A 20,049-nucleotide genomic window follows, 5' to 3' on the forward strand; every position below is an offset into this window, starting at 1 on the left:
CTATATTTTTGAAACTCTAGAAATTACAAAATAGTTTGACAACCCGGTTTGTAAGCTTTTAAATGATAATCAAACTCAACCGTTTATATTTTCCAGTATAAAAAGTTTTGTTCAAGAAGTGTTTGAAATCAGATGCAACGACCCTAAAATGACCAGACATAGCCTAGTCTGCAGCCCTTGTGGTTCAGGTGTAAGCTTGCTCTCCAACAATACTTGAAGAGTATTGTTTAACTTGGACACTTCCAAGTATTGATTGAATGGCGCCCAGTTTCTCAGGCAGGTCATGTTGAGTGGGGCAAGAGTGAAATCTCTTAGCTACCTGTGTGTGAGTAATGCTTGTGCGTTGAGCCTGGTGTGGTAGTAGTCCAGTTGTTATGCAGAAAAAGAGGTCAGTAGTTGTGAACACACACAAGCAAATCCCTACCTAATCCACCTTAGATCATGCTGTGTAGAAGAAGGGGGGGGGGGATGCACGGGACATAAGCACTGCCGTTCATAAACACTCCTGTGTGTGTGTGTTAGTCCGGTTGTGTGAAACCAGGCTTGTCTGATGAAGAGAGAGTTTTTCCTGAAGGTTCAGAGTGATCGTACACCTAATACTACAGGAAGTTGATGAATCAGATCTGAGTAAAGTGATAGGAAGCATGCCATGGTAGTAGATTATGAGCAACAGTTATGACAAAAATAGAATACTATCTAGGTCCTGCCAGGCACACTATCTGGAAATCTACTTTTTCAACCTAGGACATCACCTGACAATGTTATTTCCTTGTGTCGGTGAGGCTCATCATGTTGGCCCAGTATGCTTAAGCAGTGTCATACAGACAGCAAAAGAGGATTCATTCTTTGAATCTTTCAAGGCATGCTCAGACATGTTGCAGGAGAAAATTGGATGTTTGATAACAGCACAATCAGTGAAGCAACCATAATGACAAATAGTTTTGTACTAACTAGCCACGTGATAGTCATACATTTGAGTATTTCTATTTGTTTACAAGTTAGTAGGTAGGAAGTTAGTTGGAGGCAAGCTAGCTTCATCAGCCAGCTAGATAAGTGGCTTTCAGAACAACAAGTGAACCTTGCACTCTCGCTAGTGCAGCGTATCCCAAACTCGATCCTTAGGACCCAAAGGGGTGCACGTTTTGGTATTTGCCCAAGTACTACACAGCCGATTCAAATATTGAAATCATCGAGCTTTGATTATTTGAATCAACTCTGTTGTGCTCAGGCAAAAAACAAAACGTGCTAAGTTACCCAGGACCGAATTGGGTTCGTTTAACCTTGCACTAGCGACTTATTCCATCACCATTTTCATAGATTGCAATAAATACAGCTACCTGCTGTTCACGACCATGTTTAGCCTGGGACCCAGCCTATCCAGATGGATAGTATTTAACGACCAGGTGAAGGCCCCCCGGCTAACCCGTGATGAATGTTCTGAAAACGTATTTACTTAGTTAGCTAGTAGCTAACGTTAGCTATATTTATTTGTTGTGGGCACGAGCGTTAGCTTGTACGGCCTTCCGCAAACAATTCATTTGAGATTTGCAGTATTCTCAGGTCATTAACTTAAACTATGAACAAAACGCATAAATATGGGGAAATTTGATGTAAACCGACAGACAATTGCTGCGCCACGTCTGCCTCGTAACATTTTTTTGACAGCCTTGGTTCCCCACCGCTTCAGGTAAGATAATGACGTTAGCTAGCTACTGTAGTATGTTACAACAGGCCGCACCCAACGACTTCGTATTCTTTATTATTATAGAAAGTCTAAGGACAAAAAGAAAACACAAACCTTAATACGTTGTATGACATTAGATTTCATTTTGCGCCAATTCTTCGGGATTTACTATTCCTTTGTTCTTTTAGACATCCTTAGCAGCTCTCCAAAATATCTGCATGACAGCAAACTAGTTGACAGTTCTTCCTTTCGCAGACACCAAACCCAACATTCGACCAATGGGTAAATCGTGGGCGATAAATCAACCAATTGAGACAAGGGATTTGACAAAGTACAACCCACTTTGAAGATTGATATTAATTTCAGCGTATCAACTGTAATGTTTTTATTATTATGCACGACCTGAGTACTATCTAATGCAGGGTTTCCCAACTGGCGGCCCAAGAACCGAATTTGCAAAATAAATAAAAATACAACTTTTGTGGAATATCATTTTTGGATATAATACTGTAAAAAAAACAGAATCAGCTCCAATTTATTTTTAAATTAGGAAATATGTTCCCAAATAGTCCTAGGCATAAGAGACATGTGATTGTATATAAATAATAATTGATTGGATTTGTATATAAAAATCCAAAAAGTGCTCTATATATATATATATATAGCACTTTCTACCAGCTGAGGTACTCAAATTGCTTAACATAGTAGGGGGAAACTCCCCTCATCCACCATCACGATGTGTAGCACACACTTCAGTGATGCATGGCAATCATTTTTTGTTCCAGAACGCTCACCATACATCAATCAGGTGGCGAGGTAAGGAGTGATATATGTCATTTAGGAATGAGGGGGATGATTAGGTGGCTAGGTTGGGAATTTAGTCATGAGACCAGGGTGAACACCCCAATATTGTAGTGGCGGGTATAATCAGGTATAACCGCTTATTTTTCAGTGTAGCCACTGATACTTATCAAAGTAGTGAAGGTATACGCGTATCAATCAATAGGGCAGATAGAACAGATCGGAATGTTTAGCTTAACATGTTGATAAACTAGTATGTCTTAATTAGTCGCGGAAATGTATACACGGCAGTAGGTCTAAGCGTCAACGTTCCAAAATGCAATTTGCGGGAAAATACCGTTCTAAAATTCGCACCGCACATGCAAGTGGTTTCAAGGACAGAGATGGAAATATCCGTTAGAAAGAGGGGGGATTTAAAGATGCAACAACTATCATGGGTTGCTAATATGATTAGGATAATGCCTTTGGCTGCTAGACAATGAAATAAAGTTGAAATTAAACCAATATAACAGGGGAACGCAAAAAAATAATTTCCTCCACGTTTCTATAGTGGGATTTTGGCTATAGGCTATTTTGAATCTAGTTGATGATCCCTGATCTAATGCGTTTATGTATGAAATGTTTGAACTATACCCACTTCTCCAGGCACCCCTACTCTTACAATAAGTACCATGGGATTTTGAATGACCACAGTCAGGACACCTGTTTTAACGTCCCATCCGAAAGACGGCACCCTAAGCAAGGCAATGTCCTCAAATGTAATCAAAGTTTCTTGCGGTCAATCTGGCCCCCCAGCTATCTGATCAAGAAAAAAATTGGCCCGCGGCTGAATCTAGTTGATGATCCCTGATCTAATGCGATTATGTATGAAATGTTTGATCTTACAATCACAATGTATTTTTACATTGTCTTATGTAATGTACTGTTTACAGCACATTTGGAAAGTATTCAGACCCCTTGACCTTTTTCACATTTTGTTAAATTATAGCCTTATTCTAAAATTGTATTAAATTGTTTTTCCTCAATCTACACACAATACCCCCTAATAAGTGAAACAGGTTAAACATTTTTGCAAATGTATTAAAAATAACAAGGATGCCTTATTTACATAAGTAAAATCATTTAGACATCGTTTCTATGCACATTCTGTAAGACCAGTAAATGTGTAAACTAATTTGAGTAAATATGCATACCATTTTGTATTGACACATTTATTTATCATCATCATGGATGCATTGACAAATGTTAGAATAAAATTTGAACACTGCATCAGCATGAAGGCCAGTGGGGTGAACAATATTAAGGTTTCATTGGCATACGCCATAAACCACATCTGCCAATGAAAGTTGGTGAGAAAATAAGTTAAGGCCACCTGAATCAAAGTTGATGAGTCAAAGATGCTATACGATAAAACATTAAGATGCATTTAGAATCATGTCATCAAATGGCAACTATATGATAACAAGTATGGTAAGACATGATACCGATATGATATGGCCTGGTGTATCACATTATACCTCATAAGTTAAGTTAATAATTCATTCTATACACATCAAGATGTACATGTGAAAAACAATTACTAAAAATAACCTGTCTCTTGTCAACAATCAGCATGCATGCTCAGACCTACAGTACATATCCGTAATTGCAATGTGCTCAAATTCAAGACTACAGACCATATCCCATGCAAATGGTTCATTATAACAAAACCAGGGGGTGTATTGACCATACGTGCATCAGATGAAGTTGTTCCTCTTGTAATTATCATTTTGCCAACCTAAAGCTCTACAATTGGCTACCATGTAAGCGTGAAGTATTGGCACTGAAAAGGGCAATTATGGTTCATAACCTAGACATGGCTGTTCTAGTCTGTCAGTCAACAGAGACTACATTAACTCTGGATTTCCTCTATGTAATTAAACATGTTGTACAATCAGTGTGCTAACATTGATATGAAAGGTATCCAAACATTCAAGTTTCATAAATAAAGAAGCCCCGCCAAGTGCTCGTTGTACCACACAGACACTGAAGACACCAGACTCACACTTTCAATAAGACATTGAGTGTTTGGACTTTTAAATGGGACAGAGATCCTCCAAAAATTCAACATCTGAAATGTGGACCTTTGGAAATTCTGTATTGTTTTTGCACATTTCAAACACTGTTTAGTGGACAGAAAATCTCTCCCTAATAAAAAGGCAGCTTTTGGACAAATCACATGTAAATGTCTTACCCATTTCAAGACGTGATAGTTACGCTTTATTAGTCATATGTACAGGATACGCATGGTATACGTCAAGGTTATTATAGTTTTGTAGTTTAATGTTATTTCTATTGTTTTTAATTTGAAATTCAGTTTAGTTTGTTAGATGAGACTTGGTTTACTAGTTTTTCTTTAGTTTGTTTGATAAAAAACAGGAGCCATTTGTGTTGTAGGTCTATAGTTAGTTTGGGGGGGGGGGTCACTTCTTGCGGGGGGGGGGGGGGGGGGGGGGGGGGGGGGGGACAGTAATACGTAACGTGACAGACCTAACATCTTTGTATCACAATGGCCACCATTGAGGCCACCTCCATATTGAAATAGTACATTTTCTTCTTAACAAGTAAACTTAATTGGCTGATCCCACCCGATCACCCGGCTATCATGACTCCAACCGGTTCATCAAGAGGGATCAAGTCTATGGCCCAGGACCGAGATTTGGAAACCCTTCACTAGAGGACTCCATACAACTCCATGTCCAGGAGATAGGTTTAAATTATAAATCAATCCTAATGTGACTTGGATTTAAAAGGATAAACACCAAGACTGGTGCAAGAATTATGGTGGAAGGAAACTCTTGCCCATGTTAACACAAATCCAATGCTTTTTAAAATTTAGTAGCAGATATAAGAATCGAGTACCTTTACCTGACAGAAAGGAAAAAACAAATGAAGTCATGGCACATTTGACATGTTATGTTTATGTAATATTAAACATGTATCACTGACTAAGCCCTTCAAATAGGTTAATAAAAATGGCTGCAACAGCAAAAACATAAGCAACACATTCACAAATCTATCAGTTCAAAGCCAGCCAGCTTGTGTGTGTTTCTGCTCCGCCAAACAAGATTCTGGTTCATCTTCAAGAAGACTGCGTTCCACAGAGGTGGTCGTTCGGTTTCTCAAGCCTGATGACAGTTGCCCAAGGACAAAGAATATTCTCTCCACGAACTCTTGGGATGCAGGGGCAGAAACCAGATCCAGTGCCACAGCTTAGGATAAACAGCCATCCTTGCTAGAGGTGACTTTCTCACTCTCTCCCCCAGTAGTAGTAGATTGCAAGTGAGAAGGCACGGCACCACATCAGACAGCAACTAGCTGTCAGTCTGAAGTTTGTCGTTGTAGATTGTGAACGGCTCCAACTTTACAAGCTGTTCTAGCTTAGCCCAGTCCGACTCTGCTCTTGCCCTCAGATTTCTTCCCTGTTAGCTAGTGATAGCAATGCACAAACTAAGCCTATTTGAAACGTCAGCATCTACTGGCAGTACTTAACCACCATATTCAGAAGCTCAAAAACCCCATTAGAAAAAAAGGTTCCATCGTATTAGATTTGTTTAGAAGGGGAAATAAACAAATAATTTATGATGGCTTCCATTTTAGTTCGTTTTGCAGTCAATTATACGTTATTATTTGTTTACTATATTGTTTTTACAATTTTAGTTTACTATAATAACCTTGGTATACACCGTCCAATGAAATGCTTACCTGCAGGTTCCTTATTGACAATGCTACAATAATAAGAAATAATTAAAGATAAGAAACAAACATAAGTCATGAGGATAAGAGTAAAAGAGTCAAAAACTCATGAGCACGTCTCGCTCCTGTACACTGGTGTAGAATGGCTTCCCAAATACAAAGGAGTGCAGTCCAGCCCTCAGCTTCTCAGCAAAAGCCATGACAATATTCAGGTCGCCTTCCACCATCAGGTCGAGGTCTGTCTTCAAGCTGCGCAAGGAGCGGAAAGGCTTCTTTCCCTTTTGCCTGAGGGTGGGGAATTCAAACATAAAAAAAGTTATATTACACGGTGTCCTGCTGTGCTGGGACAAAAGTCCTATTGAAACCAATTACATCTGCTTCCATAGCGGGAGGTAACTTACGTTTCATCTTCAATGTATTTGAGTAGCGTGAGAGCCTTCCTGTGAAGGATCAGCAAGAACTGGGCTAAGTAAGTACTTCGCAGATTGAGGCCTGGCTTCAGCATGAACACCTGGGAACAACACCGAGAATCAACTATTATTGTTGGCCCTGATAAGCCAACAAAAGGCAGACATATGAGGAGACCATTTTTCAGCACCACAAATATTGTTGCTTCCTTTTTTCTGGTGTCTTACCTCATCTATAAATAACTTCACCAGAGTGTCTTTATGCATAACATCCTGAAAAATATTTCTGAGAAAAGAGTAGAGCTTTTAGTGGTCACAAAAACAGAATTAACATCCACATCTTTCATGAATGTTAATGTAAACAAGACATACAAATTTGATACATATGAAATAAATCAATCAATGCTGTTAAGGCATCTAAATAAACACAGGTAATTCCAATTTAATTGGAATAACAGAACAGGAGAGAAGAAAGCATACAGGTTGGGGGTGAAGGACTCATCGGTGTGAATGACAGCGTCGGGGGCGATGTCATCCTCGCTGGCTGCCTTCCAGAGTGTGCTGAGCTCCGAGCGCATGTAGAGGCGCTGGTTGTACGTGTGCTCATGGCAGGGTGGCATCTGCTTCACCGTGTTGATGTCCACGTCGATGTGCGTGGTCGGGTAGGGCGAGTACAGCACCTGGCGGAAGGGCAAGACGAAGCTGCCCGTGGAGTCCTTGGTTTGGAGAAAGGAGGGGGAGAGTAATGAGGGGGATCACAATGCCAAACTGGCAGTCTGTTGAGCTATGACCTTTTGTTCATTTTTTGAGGCCTTGGTTTGAAATAAAATACTTACTTTGCATGACTATTAATTTGCATGCACTTACAATGGGATAATCAAGATGTGAGAAAACAAAATTAAGTAACCCTCATTGAACACATTGGACCGAAGATTGTTTTTAGTGCGTTAGTGCTAAAAAAATACACACAACAATTGCCTGCACATCCACTGGCTCTCCAGGACCAGCATTAGAGAACTGTAATTTAGAGTGACGTGGTACCTTGAGGAGGCCTTGTACAAACAGTCCTGTGTCGTACTTGAAAGAGGAGTCAGCTTTACAGAGCCGAGAGCACTTCCTCTCAGCAGGGGTGAGGAAAAGGCTCAGTGTTCGCACTATCTAGAGCACAAGAAAACACAAATATCAATGTGGAATACCTCACAACACATCCGCATTTTAGTGAGGGAGAGAGGATTTGGATGAGAGTGTGGGTGTGTGCGCGTGTTAACCTGTAATGTCAGATTTTGTATGCAGCAATTTTTTTGTAGATACAATAACATATGCAGACATGCCTGTGTATAGAACATTTTTATACAACTACTGTATGCATGAGTGTGAATGCATATGCTGATACAGTAGCCAATGTATGTATGTGTTAAGCACAGAGTATTGGCAGCCTGTCAGTACCTTGTTGACTTTGTCTGGGTTGCTTCCGACCACCATGGAGCAGCCACACGTTTGGAGATGAGAACTGATGGCCCTGAGAGACGAAGGCAATTTCATTTGTGTGTATTTTTTAAAATTAATGACAAGGAAGTGATTTGATATTAATTTAGCACAATGAGAACATGAGCAACATTAAAATGTATTAAAATGTGTCCACGTGTTTGTCATAAAAACATTACTTTAATATAGGTCTCTAAAGTGACATAAGTGTTTCCTGACTACTGCAAGAACACTTAAAAGCTGAGTAAATAAATTATGACTTGCAGTGTATTTGTCATCGCCACAGGCAGTTAAGATAATGATGTTTAGACAGATTTGTCAAGGGGTGCATAACTGCATTCCGCTGATAACTACAATCTCATCACAAATATAGTGTGCAAGGTAAGCAATGTGTACCTAATGGACCTGCCCAGTTTGGATAAAAAGGAGAGAAAAGCTGTTAACCTGAAGGAGAGTAAAACATTTTTTTTTAACCCTGTGACTATCCCACAAAAAGAAAAGCAGGGGCACTCAAGGTTGTTTCTTGATAATGTGCAGGGTTTTCCACTTGTTGGCAACATTAGTTAATAGAGATTACTCAGAGCTCAATTTAGTCAACACTGCATTGCAGTATTTATACTTTTCCTATGGTTAAATAGTCACAGAATGGTTCTGGGTACTGTAAAAAAAATATATATAATAAAATTTAAAAAACAGGTAAACAACTTACAGGCAGATGCTTCCAATTTTCAGAATGAAGCAGATAAGCCTACAATAAAAGTGCTTACTTATGCAGGAAATCTTCATGGCAGCTGTCTCCAATGTCGTCATCATTTAGGATGGTGTCCTTGATCTAACACAGTTGGAACAAACAAGAGTTATTTGGTGAAATAGTCCTCAATATGAAAAACAAGATAAAAATGTTTGCCTACTGTAACAGTGGTGAGACAGAGAGTAGTTATTGCCCAAATTTGAGTAGTCTAATCCTCAAATTATTGTGGAATTGTGTGTGACTGCACATCTCATTGATGAACATCAAAAATATAATTAAAGCTTCAGTGGAGCCTCATTGGTTAGAACCTTCAGCTTTCTTTTCCACAGAAATTGTGGAGGCTTTGAAGTTTTAGTTTCATTTTCAACTGGGGTTTTTGCCTGGTAATGAAAGCTGTGCAAGACTTAACATATCAGTGAAACTAGATGGATATCATTCTTGGATACCCATGTGATAATGTGACAGTGAACTGCAGGCATAATAGTCTCCTTCTCATGGACATACAGTGGGGTCAGAAATTATTGACAGCTTTGATAAAGATGAGCAAAAATGACTATAAAAAAATACAGTATAGCTAAAAATGTGTATGCTCAAAACAAGGGGGGGGGGGATTACACTGCTCAAAAAAATAAAGGGAACACTAAAATAAGATCTGAATGAATGAAATATTCTTATTAAATACTTTTTTATTTACATAGTTGAATGTGCTGACAACAAAAATCACAAAAATTATCAATGGAAATCAAATTTATCAACCCATGGAGGTCTGGATTTGGAGTCACACAAAATTAAAGTGGAAAACCACACTACAGGCTGATCCAACTTTGATGTAATGTCCTTAAAACAATTCAAAATTAGGCTCAGTAGTGTGTGTGGCCTCCACGTGCCTGTATGACCTCCCTACAACGCCTGGGCATGCTCCTGATGAGGTGGCAGATGGTCTCCTGAGGGATCTCCTCCCAGACCTGGACTAAAGCATCCGCCAACTCCTGGACAGTCTGTGGTGGATGGAGCGAGACATGATGTCCCAGATGTGCTCAATTGGATTCAGGTCTGTGGAACGGGCGGGCCAGTCCATAGCATCAATGCCTTCCTCTTGCAGGAACTGATGACACACTCCAGCCACATGAGGTCTAGCATTGTCTTGCATTAGGAGGAACCCAGGGCCAACCGCACCAGCATATGGTCTCACAAGGGGTCTGAGGATCTCATCCCGGTACCTAATGGCAGTCAGGCTACCTCTGGCAAGCACATTTAGGACTGTGCGGCCCCCCAAAGAAATGCCACCCCACACCATGACTGACCCACCGCCAAACCGGTTATGCTGGAGGATGTTGCAGGCAGCAGAACGTTCTCCACGGCATCTCCAGACTGTCACATGTGCTCAGTGTGAACCTGCTTTCATCTGTGAAGAGCACAGGGCACCAGTGGCGAATTTGCTAATCTTGGTGTTCTCTGGAAAATGCCAAACGCCCTGCACGGTGTTGGGCTGTAAGCACAACCCCCACCTCTGGACGTCGGGCCATCATACCACCCTCATGGAGTCTGTTTCTGACCGTTTGAGCAAACACATGCACATTTGTGGCCTGCTGGAGGTCATTTTGCAGGGCTCTGGCAGTGCTCCTCCTTGCACAATGGCGGAGGTAGCGGTCCTGCTGCTGGGTTGTTGCCCTCCTCCAGGTCTCCTGATGTACTGGCCTGTCTCCTGGTAGCGCCTCCATGCTCTGGACACTACGCTGACAGACACAGCAAACCTTTTTGCCACAGCTCGCATTGATGTGCCATCCTGGATGAACTGCACTACCTGAGCCACTTGTGTAGGTTGTAGACTCCGTCTCATGCTACCACTAGAGTGAAAGCACCGCCAGCATTCAAGTGACCAAAACATCAGCCAGGAAGCATAGGAACTGAGAAGTGGTCTGTAGTCACCACCTGCAGAACCACTCCTTTATTGGGGGTGTCTTGCTAATTGCCTATAATTTCCACTTGTTGTCTATTCCATTTGCACAACAGCATGTGAAATTGTCAATCAGTGTTGCTTCCTAAGTGGACAGTTTGATTTCACAGAAGTGTGATTAACTTGGAGTTACATTGTGTTGTTTTAAGTGTTCCCTTTATTTTTTTGAGCAGTGTATATTATACTAACATAATTGCTCAGAGAAGAGATTTTGTTTTACAAGTAATAATCTTTCTCAAAAAGGTAGGGGTAAAAATGATTGACACCCGTTTTCAATACCTCACCTTGCGAGGATAACAGCATGGAGCCTTTTTCTAAAATGTTTTATGAGTTGGAGAACACATTGGGAGGGATCTTAGACCATTCCTCCATACAGAATTCTTCCAGATACTTAATATCCTTTGTCCATGCGTATGAGAAAGGTCCAGTTTGGTCTACGCTTGTGTTATTTCACACTCTCATCAGTTGTTAGCCAGCCCCCCTGCCCAGGTCTGATTGAAAACCTGTTGAAGAGGACAGTCCAGTCCATTAACCCAGATGTAGGATATCAAGGATCTGGAAGGAGAAATTGTCTAAGATCCATCCCAATGTGTTCTCCAACTCAAAGCATTTTATAAAAAGGCTCAGTGCCGTTATCCTTGCAAGGTGAGGTATTGAAGACAGGGGTGTCAATAGTTCAAAATCTCAGAAATTGTATTAGTAAAAAAAATATTTCCCTTTTTTTTGAGCATACAATATAGTATACAGTATTTTAATTATTCATTTTATTCAGTAATTTTTGCTAATCTTCATCAATGTTGTCAATTTCAGACCCCACTAACTGTTAAAAGCAAAGTTGCAACATAAATGGGCCTGCAGAGTATAATGAGCTTTACTATATTTTTTGCACGATGAAAGTGTTGCCAAATGTGCACGATGGCTTCTGATACTCACATCTATGTCCTCTGGGACACTGTGTGTCTTCATGGAGGACATCAGCTCCATGATGGGGACAATCTCTGATGTCAGCACAGAAATTATGTTGTAACCCTGTATGTCAATGACAAATACCGGCATGGCAGGCTAGGTGATTCAGGTGATAGTACTGGCCTATATTGATATATCAATTTCCCTAGTGATGAATTGAGAAACACTGCCTTTGTTACGCCCCTGAAAACAGGGGAGAAATAATCACGAGAGTGATACGGTGTTGTATTCTCAATTCAACTTTTAGTTCATTTCAAAAAAGTAACACATTACAAAACAGAAAAACCATTATACAAATAACACAGCAGAATATCTTATTAACAACGCACATGTTCATTCACAATCGACATAAAAATGGCAGCTACTCTCAGTACGATGCTATTCTTCGCTACAACCGAGCAGGGCTAATATTACTCTTTTCTAACTTCCTCAAGACATTTCTAAGACACACTTTAAACACTCTTGACATGTTAGCAAGTTATTACATTTAAATTACTCTTCTTTATCATCAATAACGTACGTGAAAACAGGGGAGAAATAATCACGAGTGATACGGTGTTGTATTCTCAATTCAACTTTTAGTTCAATGAGAAAAGACCGATTTCCCCAGGAATATGGGTGGAGACCAGAGCAATCGATCTCCGGCTCATAGATTAAGAGCATTTCGTAGATCACAGATTAACACTTTTAGGCACCACAAAATAAAGTAATCAATATAACGTTTACACATTACTCACAATTCGTACCCTTTGTACGCTTGACGGATTTGAACTTTAACACAATTATATGAATATTATCAATCTCTGTCTACTAATACTGAATGCATCTTTATAACCTTAGATGTTTTAAGATCCTCACATACTATGAACTTAATTATACTTTTTAATGTATAACAGGCTATGAATATTTCCTTTAACCTGTCACACCTTAAGGGGGTGGCCTAGTAGGGGATAGACTTGGAACTTACTTTCTGCATCCAGATGCGTCCCTTGCGGATTATGTGTTTGAGCCTCTCCACACAGACAGTGTGCAGGGGCAGGTAGAAGGCCAGCTCTGTCTGTGGAAGAATAATGGACAGGGCACACGTGTTCTTGTCACCCTTCAGCTCGCCGTCAAAGATCAGCGAGACAATGATGACGCCCTTCTCAGCTAGGACAAAGAACTTGACGTCCACCGCTCCACACTCGGCGCTGCGCAGAATCTCCCCGTTCAGCGTGTGATTGGCCAGGAAGGTGACTTCACCGTCACTCAGCAACAGCGGCTGCTCACACCTGGGAGCCCAGATGTGGCGCACTCGCGGGCCTAGGATGTTGTCCCAGTAGGCAAAGGTGGCGGCGAGGAGAGGGCATTCTCCTTCGACAGTCACCTCTGTCTTAGCCACTGCGGGCGACTGAGGTGGGCCAGAAGACATGTTGTTACTGTACCTGGGGGTGGGTTGGAAGACCAGAAAGGTGGAACGTAGATCACACCTGGCTGGTAGAATTATACATCTATTTATTGTTCAAGCTATCTTATAGGAAGAGAAAATAGATATTAAACAAATTGGTGTGTATTTTCCAGTGTTGTGTTCGGGAGCAAATCGAGTCAGAGTCAAGACCATGTTTGTAATTGTCAAACCACCATAATAAGAGTTCAAAATGTCCAGTATTTCTGTGTTCATATTTCAGATCATATGGATTCTATATAGTGAAACAATGCATGCTGAGGGAAAATAGAGCCACTCTATGAATTATTATTAACCCAAGCAGGGAACAATAATTATAATTACTTTCAATGATGTTCTGATTTAATCTCTTTAGTTTTGTTGGAAAGGTTTAACACTAAAAAGAAAAAAAAATACCCAATCAGGATTTTTCTGTGCTGGTCTCTGGGGAGATAAATCTAGCTATCCAAGTCAGCCAATGGCTAAGCCATCAAATCAAATATTTTGTCACATATGCCAAATACAGCAGGTGTAAACCTTAAGTGAAATGCTCAACTGTATTAGGTACTTTTTTTTGGAGTGACAGTAGAATCAACCAATCACATTGACTTAATAAGTGGGACCGTTTTTACAAAAACGTACAGAAACTTCTACCTTCTTGAAGGCCAATAGGTCATTGGGCAATAGCGCGCATCAGTTTTCACAAGGTCTAGTTAGCTAGTTTGCAGCAGGTGTTATCAAAGAGGATGTTGTTGCTAATTTGTTAGCTTCTCCCTTTTCAAGAATAACTTTCAAAAATAAGTTAAGTTTAATGATCATCATCTGGTGAGTGGAACTGGATTTTTTTACTGCAGCATGCTTGCCGTTAGACATCTATTTGAAAATACCTTGTGTGCATGTGAAACATTGTTGCATTTAAAGTGGAACAGACAGCATTTTAGCAATATGAAACCTTACTCAAATCTGTTCATATACACCCCCAGAAAGAAGGACACTTTAAAATGGTCTGACAAGCGACCACTTAGTCATTTTCATAAATTCCTAGAATGTTTGGGAAGGCATTTGTGAAAATTCTATAGCAATATAGAGTGGGAAAGTGGCCATGCATTTGGACAATTAATAGACACTGCAGCAAATAAAACCGAATAAAAAAAACTCAGACCGGTGCGCTGTAGCCAATCAGAGTGACAGTAGACCATTACAAAACAAGCCATTTGCCACCCGCAGCTGCCTTCATTCACTTTGAACTGAACTGTGTGTTTACAGGCAGTTGAACAGCGCGACTTTAGATCATTAGAACGCATTCGCCAAAAGCCACAAAATACACCCGAATGGATTTCTGCAAATATGTAAAACACCACAGGAGTCCTCTTACATTTTGGAACTTTACAGTCCTAGTGACCAAACAACCATGAAAAGGTAGACTCTCTGTCCCTCTTATGAGAAAGCCAGAGCAAGATAAGCTCAAATCTATATGAAGGAACATTAGATAAACACTCCCAAACTTTTTCGTCTAGTTGGCCGTCAAAATTGCAATGATAAACCATAGGGAATTGTAACCTACTCTTCCTTCTGTAGCTTGCCTGCCAATGCATGCTTGTCCCAAACAACCACCCAAGCTAACTGGCTAAAGTTGACTAGCTTGCTACTCCCAGACACAAATGAGAACACCTCACTCTGACCATTTTACTCAGCGCAGTAGAGCTGGTTAGGCTGCTTACATGTTATCTACAGCGTTCTTGACTAACTATAACTCCCCCCCCCCCCCCCCCCCTACGTTTACTGATATTGGTCATATTCAGCAGGTGTTCCGCGTTCGTAAATTCATCAGTTCTGCGCTCTGGCACACAGACGAGTGCTCCGAAATCGAAGTAGATAGTCAGTGAATTTGCAAACGCAAGAGATATGCTTACTATATAATAGTTGTACAAGTTCTTGCTAAATAACCAAATGAAACCTGCTTCTCTAGCAGTGTATAGCCACCAAAAACAATAAGGGGAAAAAGTCAGTCACTCAACCACCCACTCCTGCAATGGCATGTCATCCTCCTAGCAGCTAGCAAGCTAACATTAGGCTCTGTGTTTTTAGCGTGCTACATAAATAGATACTTTAGCCTATTAGCCACATTATGACTGATTTGTGATCATTGCCCTTGCTAGTTTGAACGTATTGACATTCCCAGCCTTGGTTACATTTGTCAGTTTTTGTCCAGAACATTGAGTCATTGAAACAGTGCATCCCGAATGGAGGCAGCAAACAAACTGATAAATACTTTTTGGACTACCAAGAAATGTATTGATGAATATTAATCATGCATTGAACTGTATTAATCTATTCTTCCAACAATGCCTTAGCGTACGTCATGGAACGTTGAGTCAAATAGAACCTATTTTTAAAACCTCTTGACTGATATTGTGATTGTCTGTTTGTTTCATATCTGCAAAGCAGTTCAAATGCTGTCAGTTTTACTTTAAGTCACTGGTTACTGTGTGCCAACTGTTTTATGCAACGGGAGTAATAGTTGTACATTTTGATTGGGAAACGCCTAATGGCTGTGTTTTTGTATTCTTATGATCGGGATCTACTGGCTTATTATGGACTGCTTATCCTTTAACATCATACTGTGTGTGACTGCTGTCTTTCCATCGGCCCTATACAGTGGTGTAGTGGTGCCTGGAGAAGTGGGTATACTCAAATTTTGCCAAAAAAGTTCCCAAATGGCCCGCCCAGCAAAAGGCACCCTGTGTGAAAAATCAAGTTCTTGTTATGGTTTTCCAGATTTTCACCCCCCCTCCCAACAACAAAAAAAGTACACTTTATTTAATAGAAAATACAATTTTGATGGTCTAAGTCCACAACAATGCTGAAACCACATAAATCTGATTGGGTGGGCCTGTCAGGGTCTGGCTCCCTATTGGGTGGGCCTCTGTCCACCCGGGCCCATCCACTGCCTCATTGCCTGCATCCGTAATGGGTCAGCGGTCAAACGACCTCCACTCATCACTGTCAAACGCTCCCTGAAACACATGCCTTTCTAATCGACTTGGCCGGGGTATCCTGGAAGGATATTGATCTCATCCCGTCAGTAGAGGATGCCCGGTTATTTTTTTTTAAATGCCTTCCTAACCATCTTAAATAAGCATGCCCCATTCAAAAATTTAGAACCAGGAACAGATATAGCCCTTGGTTCTCCCCAGACCTGACTGCCCTTAACCAACACAAAAACATCCTATGGCGTTCTGCATTAGCATCAAACAGCCCCCGTGATATGCAGCTGTTCAGGGAAGCTAGAAACCATTATACACAGGCAGTTAGAAAAGCCAAGACTAGCTTTTTCAAGCAGAAATTTGCTTCCTGCAACACTAACTCAAAAAAGTTCTGGGACACTGTAAAGTCCATGGAGAATAAGAACACCGCCTCCCAGCTGCCCACATTATGACTGATTTGTGATCATTGCCCTTGTTAGTTTGAACGTATTGACATTCCCAGCCTTGGTTACATTTGTCAGTTTTTGTCCAGAACATTGAGTCATTGAAACATGTGTTTCCCAGCTGCCCACTGCACTGAAGATAGGAAACACTGTCACCACTGATAAATCCACTATAATTGAGAATTTCAATAAGCATTTTTCTACAGCTGGCCATGCTTTCCACCTGGCTACTCCTACCCCGGTCAACAGCACTGCACCCCCCACAGCAACTCGCCCAAGCCTTCCCCATTTCTCCTTCTCCCAAATCCAGTCAGCTGATGTTCTGAAAGAGCTGCAAAATCTGGACCCCTACAAATCAGCCAGGCTAGACAATCTGGACCCTTCCTTTCTAAAATTATCTGCCAAAATTGTTGCCACCCCTATTACTAGCCTATTCAACCTCTCTTTCGTGTCATCTGAGATTCCCAAAGATTGGAAAGCAGCTGCGGTCATCCCCCTCTTCAAAGGGGGGGACACTCTTGACCCAAACTGCTACAGACCTATATCTATCCTACCCTGCCGTTCTAAGGTCTTCGAAAGCCAAGTCAACAAACAGATTATTTAGAATCTCACCATACCTTCTCTGCTATGCAATCTGGTTTCAGAACTGGTCATGGGTGCACCTCAGCCACGCTCAAGGTCCTAAACGATATCTTAACCGCCATCGATAAGAAACATTACTGTGCAGCCGTATTCATTGATCTGACCAAGGCTTTCAACTCTGTCAATCACCACATCCTCATCGGCAGACTTGACAGCCTTGGTTTCTCAAATGATTGCCTCGCCTGGTTCACCAACTACTTCTCAGACAGAGTTCAGTGTGTCAAATCGGAGGGCCTGTTGTCCGGACCTCTGGCAGCCTCTATGGGGGTGCCACAGGGTTCAATTATCGGGCCGACTCTTTTCTCTGTATATATCAATGATGTCGCTCTCGCTCCAATCCAAAGTTAAATCTAGAATCGGCTTTCTATTTCACAACAAAGCCTCCTTCACTCATGCTGCCAAACTTACCCTCGTAAAACTGACTATCCTACCGATCCTTGACGTTGTCATTTACAAAATAGCCTCCAACACTCTACTCAGCAAATTGGATGCAGTCTGTCACCAAAGCCCCATATACTACTCACCACTGCGATCTGTATGCTCTCGTTGGCTGGTCCTCGCTACATATTCGTCGCCAAACCCACTGGCTCCAGGTCATCTATAAGTCTTTGCTAGGTAAAGCTCCACCTTATCTCAGCTCACTGGTCACCATAGCAACACCCACCGTGCTCCTGCAGGTATATTTCACTGGTCATCCCCAAAGCCAATACCTCCTTTGGCCACCTTTCCTTCCAGTTCTCTGCTGCTAATGACTGGAACTAATTGCAAAAAAAAAAAAAAAAAAAAACTGAAGTTGGAGACTTATCTCCCTCACTAACTTTAAGCGTCAGCTGTCAGAGCAGCTTACCGATGCTGCAGCTGTACACAGCCCATCTGTAAATAGCTCATCCAACCAACTACCTACCTCATCCCCATATTTGTTTTTCTGCTCTTTTGCACACCAGTATTTATACTTGCACATCCTCATCTGCACATCTATCACTCCAGTGTAAATTGCTACATTGTAATTACTTCGCCACTATTGGCCTATTTATTGCCTTACCTCCTTACTTCATTTGCACATACTGTACACAGATTTTTCTATTCTGTAATTGACTGTACGTTTGTTTATCCCATGTGTAACTCTGTTTTTGTCGCACTGCTTTGCTTCATCCTGGCCAGTTCACAGTTGTAAATGAAAACTTGTTCTCAACTGGCCTACCTGGTTAAATAAAGGTGAAATAATACAAAATAAATCTGCCTTCTCCCTAGTTTTCAGCCATTAGCTTCGCCCACGACTGGCTCGTGTGAACTACAATCCCGACGCAGTGTTTTAACGTCTAGAAACGTCAATAATCATTGCTTGCGATACGGCTTTCGAAACATATGGCCCTTAACCTATATCCGCGAGAACGAATCCTTCAAATAAAATAGATACACTTACTGTAGCAGTTTTGTACAGCTCCATACAGCTATGGGTGCCTCCATCCAACAAAACTACACAGCCAGGTGCATGCTAGATGGCTAACTAGCACAAGTGGTCACTTCTTGACTTGTCTATTTTCTGTAAACAAGCGCTGTAACATGGAGATATAGCCTTAGTGGGAACATGAACCATATCACGGTGTGTATCAATGTAACCTTTGTTTTCTTCTTGCTGATATGAAAGATAAGGTCCTTATACATCCAAAACCTTACCGTGGCGTAAACTACGTCTATTAATGTTCAGATTGAGTGTCGCGGCTCTTAACCAAACTCCCACAGAAGACGTCGTTGTCCAATGAGCTATGTTTAATGGAACTGAGAGTCATGGTCAAGGTTAATGTTTTCTGGGGTTTAAATCATGTGAAACATAAAAGGAGAACTACACATCTTAATACAGAGCCATTAGCTGACTCATTACTAGTTAGTTAGGCGTATGTGTGCATTACAAGCAGTAGCTAGCTAGCCAAGCTGTAACGTTAGTACATATAATGTTGGTAAACGTGCTGTAAATAGAAACTGGCATGTCCGAAAACATTTTCAATTATATCTGCATTTAAAAGAGAGGCTTTACTCACCAAAGTCTCAATGTATTTGGTTTGTAGCTCGCATAAATAGTGTGGTATGACGGCAAAAACATATGTTAAAAGTGCACTCTGCCACCTACTGTGTGGGGGTGCAAACGGGGGAACGTTAAGCAGAGAGGAAGAGAAAGGCCCAATTCAGCGGAAAATCTTTCTCCCTCCCATTGTTAGGGCGGAGAGACATGTATCTTGTTAGTATATCCATACTTTTGCTTTAACAGAAAAACACGGAGAAATAGAATCACTTCCTCATTCGTCAACACTACATTATATGTCGTGAAGGCACACTGCCGTCTAGCGAAATATTATGGGTATCTAAGATAGATGATGTAATTTTACATGCAAAACAAATAAATAATATTGAAGGTTGATTCATACACTGAGAATACCAAACATTAGGAACACCTTCCTAATATTGAGTTGCACCCCCCTCCCTCTGGGCATGGACTCCACAAGGTTTCGAAAGCGTTCTACAAGGATGCTGGCCCATGTTTACTCCAATCTTACCCATAGTTATGTAAAATTGTCTTGATGTTCTTTGGTGGATCATTATTGATACTCATGGGAAACTGTTTGAAAAAATGAAAAACCCAGTAGCGTTGCAGTTCCTACTACCATACCTCATTCAAAGGCACATAAATATTTTGTCTTGCCCATTCTCATCTGAAGATGATACATTCTCAATCGCACTCCACACTTCCCTTTCCCACCTGGACCAAAGGA

The 20,049-nt window shown here is 41.1% G+C and overlaps 2 protein-coding genes across 21 annotated transcripts in view; both read right to left on the reverse strand.

The window, feature by feature from the left end:
• LOC110505661 (transmembrane protein KIAA1109 homolog) overlaps nt 1–1,957 on the reverse strand; it is a 91,920-nt gene extending 89,963 nt beyond the window's left edge. For all 16 annotated transcript variants that reach the window (XM_021585037.2, XM_036962777.1, XM_036962779.1 and 13 more), the window contains exon 1: nt 1,799–1,957. The gene's annotated coding sequence lies outside the window, so the exon portion shown is untranslated. The remainder of the gene's footprint in view (nt 1–1,798) is intronic.
• A 1,723-nt stretch (nt 1,958–3,680) lies between these two features.
• On the reverse strand, nt 3,681–19,587 carry c9orf72 (C9orf72-SMCR8 complex subunit). Of its 5 annotated transcripts, XM_021585039.2 has the most exons (11): nt 18,959–19,074; nt 18,705–18,837; nt 12,754–13,210; nt 11,754–11,849; nt 8,880–8,944; nt 8,074–8,146; nt 7,669–7,785; nt 7,108–7,343; nt 6,856–6,913; nt 6,622–6,731; nt 3,681–6,505 (listed from the first exon to the last, which is right to left on the reverse strand). In XM_021585039.2, exons 2-11 carry the CDS (start codon nt 18,746–18,748, stop codon nt 6,319–6,321), a joined length of 1,443 nt encoding a protein of 480 aa, XP_021440714.2. In that variant the 5' UTR covers nt 18,749–18,837; nt 18,959–19,074; the 3' UTR covers nt 3,681–6,318. The 5 variants fall into 5 exon arrangements, with proteins under 5 accessions (XP_021440714.2, XP_021440713.2, XP_036818417.1 ...); XM_021585038.2 differs by lacking the exons at nt 18,705–18,837; nt 18,959–19,074 and adding an exon at nt 19,321–19,587; XM_036962522.1 differs by lacking the exon at nt 18,705–18,837 and having other exon boundaries at nt 18,959–18,978.
• Between the last annotated feature and the right edge of the window lie 462 nt (nt 19,588–20,049).

This window comes from Oncorhynchus mykiss, chromosome 25 (assembly GCF_013265735.2).
Source record: "Oncorhynchus mykiss isolate Arlee chromosome 25, USDA_OmykA_1.1, whole genome shotgun sequence".
Lineage (NCBI taxonomy): Eukaryota > Metazoa > Chordata > Actinopteri > Salmoniformes > Salmonidae > Oncorhynchus > Oncorhynchus mykiss.